Source organism: Lingula anatina, chromosome 5 (genome assembly GCF_051362555.1).
Source record: "Lingula anatina isolate TDL-2025a chromosome 5, LinAna3.0, whole genome shotgun sequence".
NCBI classification, from domain to species: Eukaryota; Metazoa; Brachiopoda; class Lingulata; order Lingulida; family Lingulidae; genus Lingula; species Lingula anatina.
The window spans coordinates 7,578,838-7,600,285 of record NC_141771.1 but is presented as its reverse complement, the minus strand read 5'-3'; the positions used below and the strand labels follow the sequence as shown (position 1 = coordinate 7,600,285).

The 21,448-nt window shown below is 35.2% G+C and overlaps 1 protein-coding gene across 1 annotated transcript in view; it reads right to left on the bottom strand.

Moving 5' to 3' along the window:
• The window catches only part of LOC106167411 (unconventional myosin-Id), a 29,888-nt gene extending 10,166 nt beyond the window's left edge, over positions 1-19,722 (bottom strand). Inside the window, exons 1-10 of the mRNA XM_013546201.2 lie at positions 19,537-19,722; positions 7,695-7,903; positions 6,832-6,925; positions 6,162-6,327; positions 5,848-5,901; positions 2,189-2,284; positions 1,733-1,852; positions 1,089-1,292; positions 559-701; positions 41-155 (exon numbers count right to left, since the gene is read on the bottom strand). Coding sequence (XP_013401655.2) covers positions 41-155; positions 559-701; positions 1,089-1,292; positions 1,733-1,852; positions 2,189-2,284; positions 5,848-5,901; positions 6,162-6,327; positions 6,832-6,925; positions 7,695-7,903; positions 19,537-19,640 — 1,305 coding nt within the window. The 5' untranslated portion in view covers positions 19,641-19,722. The remainder of the gene's footprint in view (positions 1-40; positions 156-558; positions 702-1,088; positions 1,293-1,732; positions 1,853-2,188; positions 2,285-5,847; positions 5,902-6,161; positions 6,328-6,831; positions 6,926-7,694; positions 7,904-19,536) is intronic.
• Between the last annotated feature and the right edge of the window lie 1,726 nt (positions 19,723-21,448).

Sequence of the window (21,448 nt, the reverse complement as noted above, 5' to 3'; positions counted from 1 at the left end):
CTTGCGTGCACATGCAGGTATATGTCCATAGTGTACTCACGTGTTGCCATTCAATGCCTTCCCTCATGTATTCGTCTTGTTCTTGTTTTAGCACCAGCTCTATGAACAATTGCTGTAGCTTTTCATTGCAGTAGTTGATACAGAACTGCTCAAAACTGGAACAGAACAAATTCATAGATAATATATGTACCAGATATGCTTCATAGTTCAAAAAGATAAAAATGTTTACCTGAAAAAACTTGAACACTGACTGCCACCCTGTCATGTCATTTTGAAAATCAGAAAACTCTATTTAAAAATAAATTAAAAAAAAAAATCAAAAGTCAATTAAATTAAATTTGACATATTTAATGATGATTGATTTTCATAAAAAAAAAAAATTCAGGTGAGAGAGATGTGCTATTCTGTTACTGTTGGTAATATATTTGTCAGGCATCTTAAATCATATTTACCAAACAAAAAATGCACACAATATATAATAAGTACAACTGATACCTCAACTATTCAACATCAAGCAAATCTAAATTTCACTTGGAAATAATATATCTCACATCTCACCTGTTGTTGTCAAAGATTTCAAATCCATAAATGTCAAGTACCCCAATGACAGTGTTGCGACCATGTTGGACAACATCGCGTTTCACTTCGATTGCTTCATTTATCCTTCCCACAATCCAAGTGAACATGTGATCATACATTGCCTGGAGTTTGGGAAAAAACAGATATATAAAATTAACATAAAAATACTACTATCAAAAGATCAATAAAAACCAATGGAGGCTTTCAATCACTTCAACCATATGTAATGACATTAGTTTTGAATTCTGTAAAGTCAATAAACACAGACTTAATTTACAATTCATCAAAAATAAGCAAATATATAAATAAATTGAGGAGTAGAAATTCAAAATAAATAAATAAATAAATAAATAAATAAAAACAGCAACTGCATTTAAAAGGCTGAGAAACAAAAATAAGAATTTTTCAAACTTATTTGTTATTACTTACATTGTATAACTACTCAACTCAACAATGGCGAACAATATTAGGTAATATATCAATACAAAAAAAAAAAAAATTCTATGCACCTTAGCAAATGCGTCCCTGGCATACACTGCTTCTGCCGCCGTGTGACCTTTCTCCATGACCTCTCCTGCTGCAGCCACCACGCGGAAACACAGTGCCTTTTCCAGCATGTCTCTGTCTATGGCCAACAACTTGGCTATCGTGGTCAGCTGGTCGGGGTTCTCCACCACCACTTGGTCATCTTCCGTGTGGTATTTCACCTCACCCTGAGTACAGATAAACAGGTTGTGAATGAAAATAAGCTGGGATTATCATTTACAGGCAATTGAAATTAAAACAAAATATGGTTTTATAGGAATGGATTAAAATTGGCAAATATCTCAAGAAATTCTGATCAATATTTCATCTTATGGAATGGCACTAAAAAGAGTAACAAAAAAAACATGATCAGACCAATTTCAGAATTACAGCACCCTCAGTTTTCTTCATTCATATTTTTGGCCTCATTTTACTCTCTACATGGGATTAGTGTACACAGAAAACTTCCACTATACTATAGAGTTAAACTTAACACATTACTTCCATTTCAATATACTAGCATTTTAAAAAAATCTAAATATCAAAATGAAAGTTCTGATTTATCCAGTTGCTTCAACTAAGGTTTGATCCAATGTGAGAGTAAATCAGAAGTCCAAATTAAACTTACCAAGTGTATCACAGCACCAACTATTTTCCACAACGTCTCAGCATCTTTGTATGAGAACCCTGTAGCTTTCATGGCATCCTGTACTGATCTATAGTCATTTCTGTCATTGATGGAAGACACCTGGTATATACAATATAATTTGTTGTTACTAAACAGTTTTATTTATTTCTTTAGAGATGTATGTTTATCTGTGAGTCAGTCAGATAATCAAGGCCGTTTGATGAAGGGTCGAAATGTCATACATTAAAGGTAAAAAATCATGTTAAGTCTTTTTTGAAACAATTTCTGTTTTCTACCATCTTTTAAAATATAAGAGAACATTTAATGCAATATAAAATTGTCTGAAAGGCACAATAACATTCTAATTACATGATATCTTCATCAATCTATTACTCTATCAAAACATTAAAATATTACCAAAAAGATATAATTGATATGTTTTATATATCATCTCACCTTGTGTGAGTCTCCCTGGCGTGTGTAGTGGTACAGAGTGGGATCTCTCTTTAACTTCAGCTCTGCTAGTTTTTCTTCTGCTGCACCTGATAGAAGCTAAAGAGAACAAGATATTAATACATTAAATTATATTATATTAAAAGTCATAATTAAAACTTAACATCTAGTTGCCGTACTGGCATGACTCCTGGCAAAAATTTTTCTGAAATCAAAATCGTTCAACCAGAGATTTAGCCAGGATTATGAGGTAGAGTCCAAATTTTTCTTTCCAAGTTGGTCTGTCAAAATATTGTATAACAAGGCAGCAAAGCTGTCAAATGTACAGACAAAAAACAGAAAATAAAGATGCAAAATAGGTCATTTTGTCAATTTTGATGCAATAATAAATAATGCTTATAATAGCACTGTCAGTCAACACTGAATTTTAATCATGCACAACAGGTACCATGGTCAATAACAGGAGCGAACCCAGAGATATTTTCTGACAGTATTCCAAAGTATCTATGTTGATCCATCCTCCATTTTTATGGTCTTCCAACAGAAAAAAATAGATACCAGTCAATATAAACTTATAACCTGACTGTCTTCCGGAAGACCCAGAAGATGGTCTCAATCCACCCCTTCAGTAAGATTAGTTTCAGGACCATGAGAGTTCAAATTCTCATGATGAAAGTCTCAATATTTGAAAAATGATGACAGTGCATAAAATAATATTACATAATGTTTAAAGACATAAAAAACAATACAACTGCTTATGTGGAAATATAGAAAATGTGCAGAGCCTCAGGCAGATGAGAGTTAAAAGTCACAAATGCCACTGTTTGAGAAAAAATTAAAAAGGAAAACAAAACTAGAAAAGCACTCCAAGAGCGCAGACCTCTGCCAAAACAGCAATTGTTGATTATTATTGATTGATTATTGATCCGGACCACCACCAAAAACTAATCATTGTCCTCCTTGCCCACTTCTGACAGTTCCTGAAAATTTCATCAAAATCGGTCCGTAACTTTTTGAGTTATGTTGATGACAGACAAACAGGGGTGAAAACATAACCTCCTTGGCAGAGGTAAATATAATTCCAATGATGCTGCCATTCAAACTTTTAATCTTTTTTGATATATATATTTTTCACTAAAATGGATAACTTCCAGAAAAAGAAGCCAATTAGACTGTTTTTCCAACTCAGGCTGCATTTTAGTCCTGTGTTTCTTTTTTGAAAGTTTGACAGTCATAAGTAACACGGTTTTCCCATAATGGTCATCATGGCAGCAGCACCAAAAATTGTGTTTTCTTCTATTTTGATGCAACATTACATAATGCTTAACAGCATAATGACCATCAATTTTTAATAATAATATATACGTATCATGGATTTTCAGAAAATGTGACTAGCATGGGTCTTCAAGCCCGTGGAAGTTCTAAGTCACACCTTGAAAATGCCAATATGTGAAAAATGAAATTTTCACAAAAAACTGTTTAACTGCCAGAAAAATTTACCAAACAGACTACATTTCCTACTGAAGCTGTATTTTAGTCCCATGTTTCTTTCCTGTAAGTTTGAGAACAGTAAGTGACATGATTTTCCTTAAGTGCTCATCATGGGAGCAGTGCCCAAAATAGGGGTTTCTTCAAATTTTAATGTAACATTACATGTTTAACAGCATAATGACCATCAATTTTTAATAATAGAATATTAGTAACATGGACATTCAGAAAATGTGACAAGCAAAGGTCTTCAGGATCACAGAACTTCAAAGTCACACCTTGAAAATGCCAATATGTGAAAAATTAAATTTTCACAAAAAACTGTTTAACTGCCAGAAAAAATTACCAAACAGACTGCATTGCCTACTGAAGCTGTATTTTAGTCCCATGTTTCTTTCCTGTAAGTTTGAGAACAGTAAGTGACATGATTTTCCTTAAATGGTCATCATGGGAGCAGTGCCCAAAATAGGGGTTTCTTCAAATTTTGATGCAATATTACATAATGTTTAACAGCATAATGACCATCAATTTTTAATAATAAAATATTAGTATCATGGATATTCAGAAAATGTGACTAGCAAAGGTCTTCAGGCCCATGGAACTTCAAAGTCACACCTTGAAAATGCCAAAATGTAAACAAGACAGCACTTTTCTGAAATGGGTTTATTTCCATTTTTAACACTTTTTTAACATAAAACAAAATTAACAGTTTACTGCCATTTTTATATGACCAACTAAGAAAATTGATGAGATGGGAAAAATATCAATAGAACAGTATTAAATGTCCAATTTCCTCCATTCTGAGATTCTGAACATAGTGGATGATTGAATCTGACAAACTGCAATGATATGTGTTTATTTCCATTTTTGACACTTCATTACACAATACACAATAACAAGTTTACCATCATTTTTAAATAATCAACTAACAATGTTGTAAAGATGCAGGAAATGTCAAAAAAACACTTTTACATATCTTATTAGTTCAATAATGAGACTATTAACATGCCTAAGAATTGAATCAGAGAAAATGTGAAAAAAAAGCATAACTTCCCTAAAAATGACCCAATTATGCTGATTTTCGAACTTGACCTGCGTATTATATATATTCATCAGTTCTGTAAGTTTCAAACCAAAAGGTAAAACAGTTTTCCACTTATCGTGTTTACGGTGTTGCATATATGCTGAAAAAAGTGAAAAAAAAGCAAAACTTCCCTAAAAATGACCCGATCATGCTGATTTTCGAACTTGACCTGCGTATTATAAATATTCATCAGTTCTGTAAGTTTCAAACCAAAAGGTAAAACCGTTTTCCACTTATCGTGTTTAAGGTGTTGCATATATGCTGAAAAAAGTGAAAAAAAAGCATAACTTCCCTAAAAATGACCCGATCATGCTGATTTTTGAACTTGACCGGCGTATTATAAATATTCATCAGTTCTGTAACTTTCAAGCCAAAAGGTAAAACGGTTTTCCACTTATCCTGTTTACGGTGTTGCATATATGCTGAAAAAAGTGAAAAAACAGCATAACTTCCCTAAAAATGGCCCGATCATGCTGATTTTCGAACTTGACCTGAATATTATGAATATTCATCAGTTCTGTAAGTTTCAAGTCAAAACGTAAAACCGTTTTCCACTTATTGTGTTTACGGTAAAAGTGCACGCCAACGGCAACGGCAACGGCAACGACAGACACAGGTGACGGCTATATGTACAGACACATCTGTGTCTGTACATAAAAATGGCTGTCAAAAATTGAAATAGTGAGTCCAAAAGACAGATGGACAGTTGACCGATTAATGCCACATCCAACCCAACATGAAAACTTATTTTGATCACGTAACATATTAAAGTAATTATAGCAGGTCTTTTCCTCCTTGACACCACATTCCCTCTATTCCATATATCTGTATCACATTCTGTTACTTTGATTTCTTATCAACTTACTTAAAAGGAGAGTTTAGATTAGATGCATGCTAGTTTTTTTGCTCTCGCTCTTTTTCTTGAGACAATATGATTGTTCGTGGAAAGTAAAAGACGTTGCTGAGAGGAAAAATACTTTAGGATGACATATGAATTTAGTTTATTAGATAAACTTTTTTCTAGGCTAATTTTCTCTCTGTAAGATTGTCATTGTGTAAAGGCTCAGTATAGGAATACAGGCAGACCTACCTGATAAAATGAGTGAAAGTTCCTCTCTCCTTTTTGTTGGTACACCACTCTTGACTGAAAAAGTAGAAAACACAGATTTCATTGCACACCAAATGTCAAAGATAGTTTATCTTTAACCAAATCAAACAGAATCCATAAATGATAGAACTTTTCAGATCAAGCAATTTGCGAACAATTTTAATATATTAAGATAGAAAACAAAATGGAACCAAGCATAAACTAAAATGAGATGAAACTGATTTTGTGATCAATAACCATTTATTCTTTTCATTTGTCTTTTGTATCAAATCACCAACTGATAGCTCCACACTCACTTTTTCTAGTAAGTAATTATTAATATGGCCTCCGATTGGGTCCCCCTTGAAGTCAAAGTTGATGTCCATATATTTGCCAAAGCGACTGGAGTTGTCATTACGGTTAGTCTTGGCGTTTCCAAAAGCTTCCAAGATTGCATTGGACTTGATCAAGACGTCTTTGACCCTGAAGATAAAATTGGAATACTCATCAATAAAAGTGATTGAGGAAATCGTGAAATAGAGATTCTCCCTCCCTGTTCTCTTCCTCTCCTCTGTCTTTCTCTTTTTGAACTCTTAAACCCTGACATACCTCTATCTGATCTGTTTGTTTCTCTAAAACTCCTCTTTCTTATCCCTCTCTTTTTACTTAATTCTCCTATCTCACCCAACCCCTCCCCTTTCTCTCTCTCTCTCAACCCTCCCCTCTCTATCTTTCTCTCTCACTGTTGCCAATTTTCCTACACACTGTTTTTCCATTATATGATGCACATGATGTAATTGTGGTAACTCTGTGTGATTACTTTTCTTAGTTCACGTGATGAGGTGTGTTCAAAGTGAGCCAGAGCTTCCTTTTGGTCAATATGTTAAATATTTTGTGGGTTGCAAATAGTGTTCTCTCTCACTCTCACCTCTCTCTTTATGCCTCATCCTCTCTCTCTCTCTCTCTCTCTCTCTCTTCACTACTCACCTGTTGACCTCCTTCTGTCCACTGACTCCAGTTATAGCTGCTATATACCTCATTATGATTTTAGATGCTTCAGTTTTACCAGCACCACTCTCACCTTTGGGGAAAAGAAAAAATTGTATTACTATAAATAACATCCAAGTCTCATCATTTTAAAGCCTAACTCTCTCACAACTGTGAAACAAAACTGCTCAAATTTATTTTAAGTGTTATATGCAAAAAAAAAAATAAACAATTCCACCTGCAATGAAAAATTTTCACATTTTTCAAGTAAACACTCTATGAAATCAAGCAAAGCTGAATCTTGTATAAATCCCTAAACCCTGAAGTCTCTTTTTTCAGAAAATGTTTGCTTTGGTTGGTTTTTATACATCTAAACACCTTATATCCTAGACTCAAATGCCGTGGAATGCCCCACATGAGGACAAAATCCTGTCTTTAAATTTAAGGGATCATTAACAACTGATTGATCCACAGAATACAATATCTTCTAAAACACCCCGTAACTTCAAATGGCCTTTCACACAGGAAGGACCTACAAAAACTATAACATGTTATTATTTGAAATGGTGCCTCCATGTTTACGCTCAAAATGAATTGAATGCATGTGTTACCTTCAATGTAATGCTCTTAGATAACTACATAAATTTGTAATTTATCAAGTACAAATATTATTTTGGCTACTGATTCAACTCAAAACCAATAACAAATGAAACAACACTTTTAATAAGAATTTTTGATTTTTAATTTATTCAAACATCTTGCTCTTATGTCATTATCAAGCATTTTTTCACTGGGTTTTTTATGTGTTTATACCTGCATAAATTAATGCACAATAAACACCTAAAATCAATCATATTTCTTACCTGAAATCACAATGCATGTATCCCGTGACTTCCTCTTCATCACTTTATAGGCAGCATCAGCGATTGCAAAAATGTGAGGTGGCCGCTCGTAGATTTCTCTTCCTTGGTACTGCTCCACATAGTCCTGGCCGTAGATATTAAGTGGACGATACGGGTTGACTGACACCACCACTTCACCAATGTATGTGTAGAATCTGCCTTTTTCAAACCTAGAAAAATCAATGATATAGATATATACTAGTATGTAGAATCACGGACAGGTCCAGAGATATTTTCTGACAGTTTTCTAAATCATCTTTGTTGATCCATTCTCCATTTTTGACCCTCTTCTCACAGCAAAAATTAGATGCCTGTGAATGTAAACTTGAAGAAGATGGCTTTCACTGGGCCCTGAGGATCCTTCTTTTACAAACCTACCCGATAGAAGATCAAAGATAGATAACTTGTAGACTTTTTACAGACTTCCCCTAGAATATACTAAAACGAGCAGCAAAATTGTGCTATTACGACTGTTAGAATTCATACAGTTTGCACATGCTCAAGTGTATTACCAGGTTACTGAATTCATAAACCAACTTATGCTTCCATCCATTCAGAGACATTTATTTTACTTTACTGACAGAGAGGAAAAGAAAGGTAGTTGGCAGATGCTTAATTACACCCAAGCAAGAAAAAAAACTAATAGAATTTAGAAACCCTTGCAAACTAAAGTCAGGTGCTGAAATGATTGCTATTTTTTATCACTATATTAGATCTCTTAAGTCAGTGTGGATAAAAATTGTCAGCAATACTGGAATGATGATTAATGTGAATACATTATTTGAGTTTATATTATAATCTTATGTTTAATTGTAAATCCGCAAAGTATATAGCACAAGCATCCTAGTACTAGTAATTGTTTTTAAATGCCAATATGCAGGAGAGAGACAGAAAGAGAGAGAGAGGAAGAAAAGAATGCTGAGAGAGTCTAAGGGCAGGGAAAATACTGGTGTAAATTTTCAAGTATCATCCCTGTAGCTATAAAACCAATAAAGAATATAAAAAAACAGCCTAGGAAAATACATGTACCACTTCAACATGAATCAACAATGTCTCACGTCACCTTGCGGCTACCATGAGACATAAACCAAAGTATGCACAAACATTCAGTAGCTATACAGCGCTGTAAATAATCCAGGCTGTTCCATTATCCTCCCACCTGTAATGATGTCCTCCAAAATAAAATCATCTGAATGGAATGCCCCTGAATCAGGACATGTAAATCAGTATGTCCAAATATAACATCATTTGTGTACTAGTAAGTGAGAGGTTTGCCATAAATGGGTATTCTGACTTCAAAAGTCTCTCTTTATAAATTACTTCCGTAGACTTCTAATGAAGGGGACAGGGTTCAAGATGAAAGGGGAAACGTCAAACTGTAACTATCTTTGTTGTGGAATCATTTTCAAACTTCCATACAACCTTTCTTTATTTAGTCTACTGTACTCTGTGAAGAAAAAGGGAATTATCTGCCAGAGAGCTATATCAAGATGTATTTGTATAAACAATCAGCTATGAACACGCCCAGGATTACTGGTCTATATACACTATGCTTTGTACATTTTTAGACCTTTATAAGGTTGTAAAATATTTTCAATTTCATATTCCTTTCAGTTCGACCAAACCTGGTCCCATGAAAAACCCAAAAATGAATTTATATTGAATCACAATTTAATCAGTGTCATATCTCAGCTTTGAAATAAATGAAAAAAAATCAGTTATATTAAGCATATGTGCACATTAAATAGTAAGTTCCTTAAATTATTGAATCAAAAGAACAGTATTAAGCTCCTGGGAATCAGCAGTCTGCTTACAGAACCTAAGTCGACACTCTATTATTACATTACTCTGACAATTTGTGCCCATCTGCCTTTATTTCTCCACCAGACATCAATTGATCTGACTAGTTATAGTCTTTATTATGCTGTGTCTAGACCAGATAGCCCTAGGAAAGTTTACACTGAAGGACTGGATCTGATCCATGCTCAGGGGCGGATTTAGGCCATCTTCTGGGTCTTCCAGAAGATGTTCCAGTTTTCAAGTTAGTTAACCTTGACAGGTACCTAACTTTTTTGGTTGGAAAACTGTCAAAATTGGAGGATGAATCAACAAAGATAATTTGGAAAACAGTCATTAAATAGCTCTGGATCCACCCCTGACACTGTAAAAAGAATGCCAAAGATGAAAGTTTGTGCTACAGTCATAATGGCAAATAAGAGAATTCATTACACCATGCTGAGACAAATTTCATTACAAAATCATAATATACCTGTACATCAGGCCCATAGTCGGGGGGGGGGGGGAATAACCATCTCTTTGACCATAAAATACCTGGGGGGATCCACTCATCTACAAGTAACTTCCAATTTAGGAAAAAAATGGTCGTTAATCAAAGCTGATAATATTCTGCATTTAGAAGTCCCTATGTCTGTGAGTTAATGAAGCGAATTTTCTACACAGACATCATCCCAAGTTTCAATAATAGACTGAGGTAAGTTTTCTCACTAGTCTCCAAGACTCGGTGCCATAACTTTGCCTACTGGGAAATCTAGACAAGAGAATGGCAATATATCCCCAGTGTAATATAATGAAATTTAATAGTTTGGCATTGTCAGAGACAAAACAGACATTACATGACAACAAAGTTCCTTTTGAAATCATACAATAAATCAGGAGGCACTTTCAAAAATACCTAGTCTGAAATTGAAAAAAAAGAAAAAATCACAAACATATTTTTTTTAAATTACCAAAGTTTACAGATGCAACTTTTCTCTGGGATCCTTTTTTAAATGTTATTGTTCAACATTGTCTCTTAATATACTCTATTCCACTACCAAGTTCTAATAGAGTCTATTGATTCTGATATCGCGTCAAACACGAGTTATGAAAGTGGCAAGGCGGAAGAAGTAGTGCTGACTAAAACACTTTTGTCATGAGATCCAATTATATTTCTGTATGGTGTTATTTTTTATTTTACCGTAGTAGATAATGTGTCACCTTCACCTTATGTTTACCTGAGTGTAGTACTAAGTCTTATAAATAACTACCATTTGCCTTCCTGAAGAAATAAACTAAAGTGCGCAGTCTGTAATTCATGTAAGTGTAAAAAAATACAGTATATATATATCAGTTGTTGTAATGGTTTATTGAATATTGCTAAAATCAATCTTATGTACAAGAACAGTCTTTTATATATATATATATGGCAATTTCAGCCAAAGTAACGATGACCATTCTGCCCCCCCCCCCCCCAAAAAAAAGTATCTATCCATATATAGGTGGAGAAGATTTTTACACCTTTTATATATGGAGAGTGGTCAATATAAAATTTCTCGAGAATAATGTACTAGTAAATACTTCAAGGACTATTTTACTCTCAACTGGTTAAAATAGAGGCTACACGATTTTTACATCAGACTTGTAAACCTGCCTGCTGAAGAACTATAAACGCAAGCAATTAAGACAGTACCTGGTTCAGGTAACTAAGCAATAAATCTCAGCTGATCACTTCAAAGATTTAGCCAGAAAACTCAAGTACTGTCCCTGGTTATTTTATTTACTTTGTGGTGTAACAGTCTTGACACAGAGATAGTACAACATTCCAGTACTCTGACATGAATTACTTTTATGGGAGTGCTATATACACACACATACTGTACAGAAAGTTAACAACTGCAGAGAATAAGATTCAGGTTTACAAGGCAACAGTATAACTATAGGTTGAAACCAGGAGAGGAGGGGGGGCAGGGGGTGAGAAAGACACACAGAAATCATACGGCAGTAGATATACAGGCCCGTAGCCAGCAATTTTAAAAGGGGGGTTCTTTCTCTGAAAAAGTGGACCTTTTTCCATAAAAACTTCAAGAACCTAGATCAAATGTTACCCAGGGTGAACATTTTCCCAGCATAAGGGGCAGTTCTTTCGAACCCCCCCAACCCTCCCTGGCTATGGGCCTGATATAGGTCACTGGAAAAACTTCTCTGTTGTGAGCAGGTATCTGCTGATAACAGAGGTGACCAGTGACCATTCAAACTCTGGGTGGACAAAGGGGTTTAAATTGCCCAGTGGGTCCAGCCCCTACCCTTCTCAAGGGATAAGAAAAAAATCCTTGAATCATACAGAAGCTGGTAGTCATTGAACAGTGGTCAGTGTCCAGACTGGTAGTCACTGAACAGTGGTCAATGTCCAGACTAATACAATATATCAATTTCACAGTGGTCAGTCTGGTTGATTACCTGGTCCAATGGTTATGACATCATTACCCAGGCAAGCTGTAGCCTACACTTTACCTAGGATACCTGGGACTATAGAAATGGTGTGTGGCATGCAATACATACATTACAGATCACATAACGTCTCAGTAAACTGTTGAAAAACCTTTCCACCAGTGTGTACAATCCATTGGAGAGATAAAGGTTAATAAATCAAGTTCTTTAACAAGATAAGGTTCACAGTTGAAATATTCAAAGGGACATTGTCTGTAAAAACATACACCATTTTATCAATTATATTGTTATAAAATAAAGAAATAACCTGATGATAGAAGGAATGAGTGAATGAAGAAAGGAAGAAAGGAAGGAGTACATCCATACACAGACAGACAAATCAAGCACTTCCACAAGCCAGCAAAACTTGTTTCAAAATTCCAAATACAAGCCTGCTGGATGTTTTTTCAAATGAAGTCTTCTCTATATTTAGCACTGTAATTATTCCTCCTGTTCACCCCAATCTCGCTAAAAGCTGTTTACTAATAAAAGAAGACTATCAGTGGAGGCATAGTGTGGAAGGTCTTATCTACACAAACTGGTATCTGTGAATGCTGCAGGCCTGATATCACTTCAACACTGATACCGCTTGCGTATGAATGGATCTCCATGTTCTAGTCCACAATTTATGAGTATTTGTAGTGACTCCCATTGCTTTTGGGTGTTTTTTCTCTACTTTGTGACACGTCACGTCACGACTGTGACAGATCAGCTGACAGATCTGCAGATGCCTTTTGAGCACTGGCAGGACAGTGCATGAAACTCCAGGGTGGGAAAGCTGAGAGAAACCACACAGCTGTGGCACCATAGATTCACTTTATTGTATTTTCTGCTCGTTTCAGCGGGCATCATCATGATGTCATGACAGTTTATATTACAATATTTTAAGAGTGGAGTTTCATTAAAGTGAAAGATGCACATATTCCATAATTATGTTACTGCTATGGACACATATGACATTTGGGTCATACCATCTACATGTAAATCTCTCTTGTGAGACATCAATATACTAAACAAACAAAATGTTAGTTCTTACAATGCACTTTCATTTTCATTTTCTCACTTAGTTTCCGGCCTCTGATCAACAATTTGAAAACAAGGGTCTTTTTATGAAATGGTGGACCTTTTTTACCCGCTTAGTTGATCCAACTTGAAAAATGGGATATATCATGAGTATTAAATTTTGATTCAGTATATTACCTTTTCCAGCCATGAAGGTAGTTCTTTCACCCCCCCCCCCCCCCCAAACACACACACCCCATTTAACATCCCTTTTTATGTCACTGGAGTGATGGTGACAGGATAGCAGAAAGTGTCTTGACATGGAGTTCAGAAGAATTCAAAACCCACTTAACACCTTTTTTCAGTCTTAATTTATCATTGAAACTGGTTGAAGAAGAAGAAACAGATAATGATTCAATGCACGGAGGAGTAAGCCGTCACGAGTTGCATGAAGTATATTATCCAGAGGGGGAGTGAAAACTCGGTTGATTCATCAAAACCAGACATTTCCACTGGCCTGTGGAAACCCTTGTGGTCTGCCTCTTAATACAAACTGTATTGCTGTTAGCAGACCATACTAAGGTACCAGACAGTCATAATACATCATTAGTAAGTCAGGGATTCTCTTCACGGCAAACTGTCTGAGAAATGTCTAAAATGCACTTATTAGCCCTTCAGCACGATAGACAGCAAATAATGCTTGATGTCTCCCATAAGTCTGCAAAATCTCATGTGCACCTGATCCCAAGAATAAAACAGAGTTCTAACATGTGAAATCTTATTCCATGTTCAGCATATTAACTGAGGCAATTTGTTACAATTGTCAGCACAACCCCCCCCCCCCCCCCCCCTTTTCCTCCTTAATTCATGCATGCCCATTTTCCGGATCTGCAGCACATTTTTCATCTGCTCAATGCTGATAATGGTGCTGTCATTAAAACAGACTTAAACGTAACTGTTATAAATGGACTTCTTCCTCGATATTTTGTGCTTCACTTAATCATCCTAGCTGCAAATTTTATACATTTTTAATTCAAATTCTCAATATTAAGTATTACCACTTTGATCTTACTTAATGAAAGATATTTGTAATTCATTTGTAATTCCTTCAATTGCAAGTATTTGCTAAGTGTGACCACAGCTGGCAGAAATCTATATGAACATAACTAAGCATGGACAGTGGCTTCTGTACATAAACTTGTTAAACATCTTCATACACCACATTTTTTAATACCACAGGTTAATAAAAGTCCATTTGGATTCGTTTGCTAGAGAGGGTGAATAGAGAATATAATTTTTCAGAATCTGTCAACATTTAAGAGATATGAAAGCTAAGAGCAGATATATATTGCACCCAAAACTTCATTCCTCAGCATGTGACCACAGATGGCAGCACAGATTGTAAGCTTGGAATGTACCAGCTTGCTTGTATATATATACAGTATATAACTTGATGCAAAACTTCAAACCTATGTTTGTTATGTAGAAATTAATGCTCTGGGTCTTTTCATTATTAACAAAAAAAATACCATATATACCCTTTCCCCCTTCTATCACCATATGACATACTATATTTCCTTCTAAATAATCCGTAAGTCACATCTGCAGTCACTGATAACTTGATGCAAAATTCCATCAAGCCTCAAATATGTCTGTTTTGCAGAAATGTTATCATCATTTTTTCATAAAGTATAAATAAGCCCCAGTATCTGGTATCCATATTTCTCTATGAACAATGAAGAGAACTATCAGTAAGTTGCATCTATGGTTGCCCAAAGTGCCAGCAATTTTTATTTTCTAGTATAGCTAGATATCGAGGCTTAGCATCTTGCATTTTATGGGGTCAAACTATGACACTAAGCAGTTGTGATATGCCCGTTCCCTGTAACAGCTATGTCAGGAGGTCAGCGTGAATGATAATAGTGGTCAGGTATAAGATGACACAGCCACTGCTAATACTTGTCATATACTATCACCTGTGACCAATATGATGAGTAATATTTTATGGTATATAATAATATACGTATTTATTTTAATAGCACCAAATGTGTATAAAAAGATGTCTGACACTATGGAGCTTAATGCCCCCCTCCCTCCCCAATACACACACACATGCCACAACCCAAGTTATTACCCATTTTTATAACAGCTTACATGTACCTAAGTTAACAAGGCCCCAGACAGACAGACAGACAGACAGGCAGAGTGACAGACAATATCAACATACTGAGTAAAATCTTATGGTATAATGTCTGATATTTTAATTATATTGAAATATCACTTCAATGGCAGCAAATGTAAACACAATATGTTAGGCACATGAATAGTGACATCCTGATATCAATTCTCATTTCTCATTTAATACAGAAATAATGGAACTGAATGACACCCCCCCCCCTCCCCTAAGTACAGACATTCCACAATCCAACTCACTACCCATTTTAATGACAGCTCAGTTGTCAAGGCCCCAGACATAAAGAGAGACAGAAAGACACCCACTTACCCACACCAACAACAGACAGAGTTTAGTTTTTTTAATTTCTTATTTTTACTTTATACCCGATATCAAAAAGTTTGTTGCCACATATGCATATTTATTGCTGCCCAATTACTAGACAAATAACAAATCTTAAAAAGCAGTAAGAAGTGAAACAATGACAATTCTGTGTATGTTCTCTCAGACTTGTCACCAAAACACATCAGCAGATATGGCATGATGTCAAGTAGGGTCACAGACCTGTCGTGTCATTACATGTATGTCATAGCTGTGTGTGTCACAGCACTGTGCATGTCACAGTCTGACAGAATGCCAGCTCATGGTGAATTGGCAACTGCTTCAAATGATTCTGTGCCAGTGTATATATATATATATATATATTATATGCTATCTACTGTATTTGTCAGGACACCTGCCTCACAGTTTAAAAAGACAACTCTTAAATAATGAAAAAGTTAAGGCTTTTATTTTTTTTTTCAATATAAAACCAATGACAGCAGCTATGAAATGAAGCCTTACATTTTTAATGATGATCGTTTACAGAGTAATATTTCAATCCATTTTAGGATCTTCCAAAGAGAGTGAGAACACTAAGCAGAACACTTCTAATGTTATTTTATATAATAAGAAAAAGGAGAAAAAGAAGATGAAGAAGAAGCAGGTATAACCTCTGATCTGACTCAGGTTGTCTGAATGTCTTAGCAACTGAATGTGCCCTTATGGAAAAAATCTGACAAAAATGTGATTAGCATTTCTAAAGATGTCTGAGTTTTTAGTCAACTGAGAAGAAATTCTTCACTGTCAACACAGCAAGACTGCATTTATAATCACTGCCTATCTTCTTAATGCTTAGACTACCACTTAAATGTGCATAAAAACTGAGTGGTCTCTGATGATTCTGACATATGTTAACATGTGAATTACTAATTCATGAAATATTCAATCTACAAATTGCATGTAATCACTTAATGGCATGCTATGTGCCACTTGCATCAAAGCAAATAAATCACTCTCCAGATTTTTTATTCAGGCTTTGTGAGAGTTAGATATTTTATCAGTCAACAATCACAGATTAATTTTTCAGAGTTGCTACTTAATTTCACAGTTTGTCAAGTATTAATCAAAAAGACTTGACTGTGTCATGCGTACTTCACAGTCTTGATAGATATACATATGAGACTTGCAGTTCAGATTCAAAATAAAAAGGAGACAAATAGTCAAGCATACTATATGTTTATGCCAGAGAGTCTATTCTTTCTAAAATTAACTTAATGGATTTTCCTAGATTAAAAATTAGAAGTTCTGAAAGGTGAATAAGTGAGCACATTTGGGCCCATGAGCCCAATCAGTAAAGGAATCAATAATGGACCCAATCAGTAAAGGAATGTACTAGTAGTGAAGGAGCTGAGATTGTCTTTAACAGCTAGTGTGTGAATATCCCATTCTAAAAATCTATGCATGAGTTAATGGTCCATTAGAGCTGTACAGTAGACAATAGCCTATTGATCCCATTGTTATCAATCAATAAATAACCAATCGGTGACAGGAATTGGCCATTAAACACTTAACACACCCTTTTGAGTGGCTACTGTAGATAAGTTAGATAATACCTCGATAGGCGTGTGTTTGTTTGTGTGCATATAATCTACCTCAAAGTGGTATATCTTTTTTTAATACAAATCAAACAGATATGCCACTAAATCAGTAAATATTGGATCATGTAATATATCAGTAATGTTGTGTGTGTGTGTGCATGCGTGCGTGTGTAAGGACTTCCCAAACCACTGGCACAGCAACAATTTACATACTTTAAATTACTCTGCTTGGTGTGAAAAGAACGTTCATAGGTTGGTACAGGTATACCACCTCTGTTATTACAAGGTAAGGTGACACAGATAAACAACAACAGACGGTAAACTATGTCACGGGTGAATCACTGCCTGCTGCCGCAAGGACTTCTGTTAAGTGTGTACATACCATAATAAACCCTCTGTGTTAAAATAGCCATCAGTAGACGTGTTAGCAAACTTGCCTATTTGCTGCATGAATAATGGTTTGTGGTTTTCCTTTGAGGCAAGTCAAAGTGACAATTTCAAACAGAAAACCCTTCAATGTAAATTCTGTAATAAACGTCACTTTAACCATGTCTATAATTTAAACCTTACAAAAAAAGGACCAAATTTCCTATTTAATTTACAATAAAAGAAATGACTCCAGTTTTACATGGGCGATACAAATATTCCACCAATATTTTGACACGCCCCCTTCACAGGGAGAATACTGACTCACTGCTTGCCTAGCAATGTGCTGTGATGTTTCATACATCTGGTAAATTGCACCCTGATTATCTGAAAAAAGAGTGCGAGATGACAGCTGAGGTGCCACTGAACCATTATATAATTGCCACTGATAGCTTGATATAACGAGTAGTACTAGTGCAGTTATTTTTCTTTTTAATTCATCTAAAATTATTGACTTTCATTCAGTTTATTTATATATCTTTATTCATTTAATTTTATCAATTTATTTGGGCTTTATTCTCTCATTTATTAATTTAACTATTTATTTATATGTCATACACCAGAGTTAGAAAGAAAGAAAGAAAGAATGATTGGTGAATGGCAAAAAAACATTGATTCTACAGTCTAAGACTGACAAATAATGAAATTTAGTTATGTTGCTAAATTATCACACTGTGCACAGACCAGATCCCATGACCAGTAGCTTACAGACACCTTAAGTGTCAGAGGCTATCTCAAGCCAAGAATCAAACAAAAGCTAGAAGAGTATATCCCTATCAGCACTGTGAAACTCAGGGTGCTTCCAGGATGAACCAAAAGCCATGGCTGGCAATAAGGAAGGTGGTCAAGATGTCAGCTACATTAAAAAACCCAGGGTGCAACTAGGACAGCCATTACTGATAGCTAAAAGGGGGTGGAATGGCACAGGTATGATGGGTGAAACAGACCTCACCTCCTTTATACTCTATGATAGTCAGGGTACTGGTAAAGCTATAAAATATAGTGATTTAATTATCTCAGGCCTGACAAACAATTGTCAATGGACATTACCACACATTAGTGAATGTTAGTGGGGGAAATTGTTCATCTATTGATCTGTCCTCCTACTATTGATCATCTTATTAACACTGCGTACAACAGAAGTTTTATTACATTGTTTTTTGTGGCTCAATATTTATATTAATATATGAAGAGAATTTCTATTCTTCACTGACTTTTTATCAGTTTTAGCGGGACCCTACTAGTACACAATTTTGGTTATCATCTTTTATAACAAATACTTATTAATATTTTACACATTTTTTTTTAGTATGGATGTTAAGACATTCAATATACTTTCAGAAAATATTTAACAAAAAATAAATAATCATTTGAGCAGTTCAAATATTGGAAAAGCTGATGAGTAGGTATCACAAACATATCTCACTTGTCATGTACAGTGAAAGCAATCAGCTAATAGCAAGTTGACAATCACACTAATTATATATAGGAAAGCAGTCAAGTGATAAATGGTCATTTTCATCCTGTCCTAGCTTTATTATATACACAGTACGATAACCAAAGCTTGACACGAAAATAAAGGAAGCAGCACTGGCAGTAACAACATCACCAGATGTTGTTCTTTATCCAAGTTATTATTATTATTTTTTTATTTTTGGATAAGTAGATCTTATCTCCAGCAGCTGACAGAGATTGTTTATATTACGACGTAATAATACTTCTATGCAAGCCCATTGATTTAGTTTTGTTACGATTTACACTTACAGGCAAAGAAATAAACGTTTCTCTTGCTCTCGTGTTTTTAAAATGGTGCAATTTAAAAATACCTTACAGCAAAGCTTAAAAGAAACAGACATGACCATTCAACGCAAGATCAAGTGACACTTGAGTTTGAAGCGGCGGTCGGCTTTTGATCTCATTTTGTCACCGGCACGAGAATCCTTCCAAGACACGTCCACCAGCTATACTGTCTCAAAATAACACATCCCGATTTCTGTCCAAAATTGATCTCGCTTACCTTAGATGAAGGTTTTCCATAAATTTGTTCAGGGAAACCTCCTCCAAGAGAACGAAATCCCCGATCCCGAACTCGGGGCCTTCGTGTATGTGGATCCCCGCCATTCTCAGTTGAAAATGTTTATTCAGGGCGGATCATGCGGAAGTACAGGTGCTCGTAGGTGAGCCGGTAGATGGCAGCACGAGAATGGTAGCTGCTCATTTCTCTTACAGGGTGCATAAAAAGTCTGTTGAATATATCAGTGCTTAAAAACGAAAAAAAGTGATAGATTACGGTGAAATTATCATCATTAATGATAAATTTTATTTTTTATTTAAACATTAACTTGGTTTTATTTTATTTATGAGTAAAGTATTTTGGATTCATGTATATTTTAGCTCAATTTTTTTGTAACTGCGCACGCGCACTAGGACAAATGAGGTCATATCCTAATTTCCTAGAAGGAAGAGGAAGGTAAGGTACACGCCACCGTTGTTTCTATAGTTCTGATGACTAATTTGTCGATTTATGTATTCAGATTGTACTGTGAGCAGTGACAGTTACCCATTCATGTAGCCCAAATGCCCCTTGTGTTGTAGATTGCTTCGATTTGCGATAAAAGTAGAAAGTCAAGTTGTTTAGATAAATTCCAGCACTGGGTAAACAACAAGACAGTGAATGTCTGATTCAGCATTTTTTAGCGATGATGCCAATGACGACATACAGCCATGATACAGGTGTTCATATTTTTCATATTGGGTTCACATATTGTCATGATGGCTATTTAGAGACTGTGTTTGGACCTAGAAGCAATAAAGGAATATAATAAAAACAATCGCAATTAAAATGAGATTCAGTTTGCTTTATTCGGTTAAATTCATTTGGCATTCACCTTCACAAACGAGGAACAAGCTTAAATAGTCTATAAGAGACAGCTAACATTCAACTACATATATTCATAGCAACGTAGCCTACACAGATAGCATAAGGTGGCTCAGCCAACCAAACTTACTGTATATTCCAGGGGCAGATCCAGAGATATACTGTATGTATTCTCAGTCTTCCAAATTATGTTTGTTGATCCATCCTCCATTTTGACTGTCTCCCAGTAGAAAAAATTAGATACCCCTCAATGTAAATTTTAAAAACTGACTTTCATCTGGAAGACCCAGAAGACGGCCTCAATCTGCCCCTGATATGCATGTGAATATAGGCTAAGATTTGATGTTACTACTATTACAATACAATACATAAAAACTAGCATAGGTACTGTAGTAGAACATGTGGTGATTTGCTCATTTCAGGCTGATTACATGACAGCTTCTTTTACACAAGATTTTTGTTTAGTAACTTATTCTGCAAATTTGTAATGAATGGCACTATTAGCAGTTACCCAGAGGCCTTCATATGATTTAGTGGCACTCAAAGCACTGCATGTTGAGTTTTATCCAGGTTTGGAAACCCTTTTATTTGTATATCATTAAAGCATCTATTTAGCTCTGATAAAACTCTTTTTGATTCTAATGTTTTTGCCTGGAAGTTCAAGGATATAAGGAGCGATGTTTTCTCTGTTAAAAGGACTCTTTTGAGTATGATGTTTTTGCCTAGAAGTTCAAGGATGTAGGGAGATATGTTTTCTTTGTGAAATGGCCTCTACCCGGTATTATGTACAAAGCTTTTGCCTGGAAGTTAAGGGAGGAATGTTTTCTTTGTTAAGAATAATGTTTTCTGAATATATTTTCACTGTTGATTTTGACCCATGCACTGTGAGACAAGTCTCACCATTACAGATTTTGTATTTTAAATCCTTTGCGTTGGCTGTTTTTATATCCAATATTGCTTCGTCCTATAAATTGTAAAGATATTTTCATTTCAACAGTTGCAATTTGATAGGGAGAAAAAGTGTGTCAGTGTGGCATACATAACTTAATGT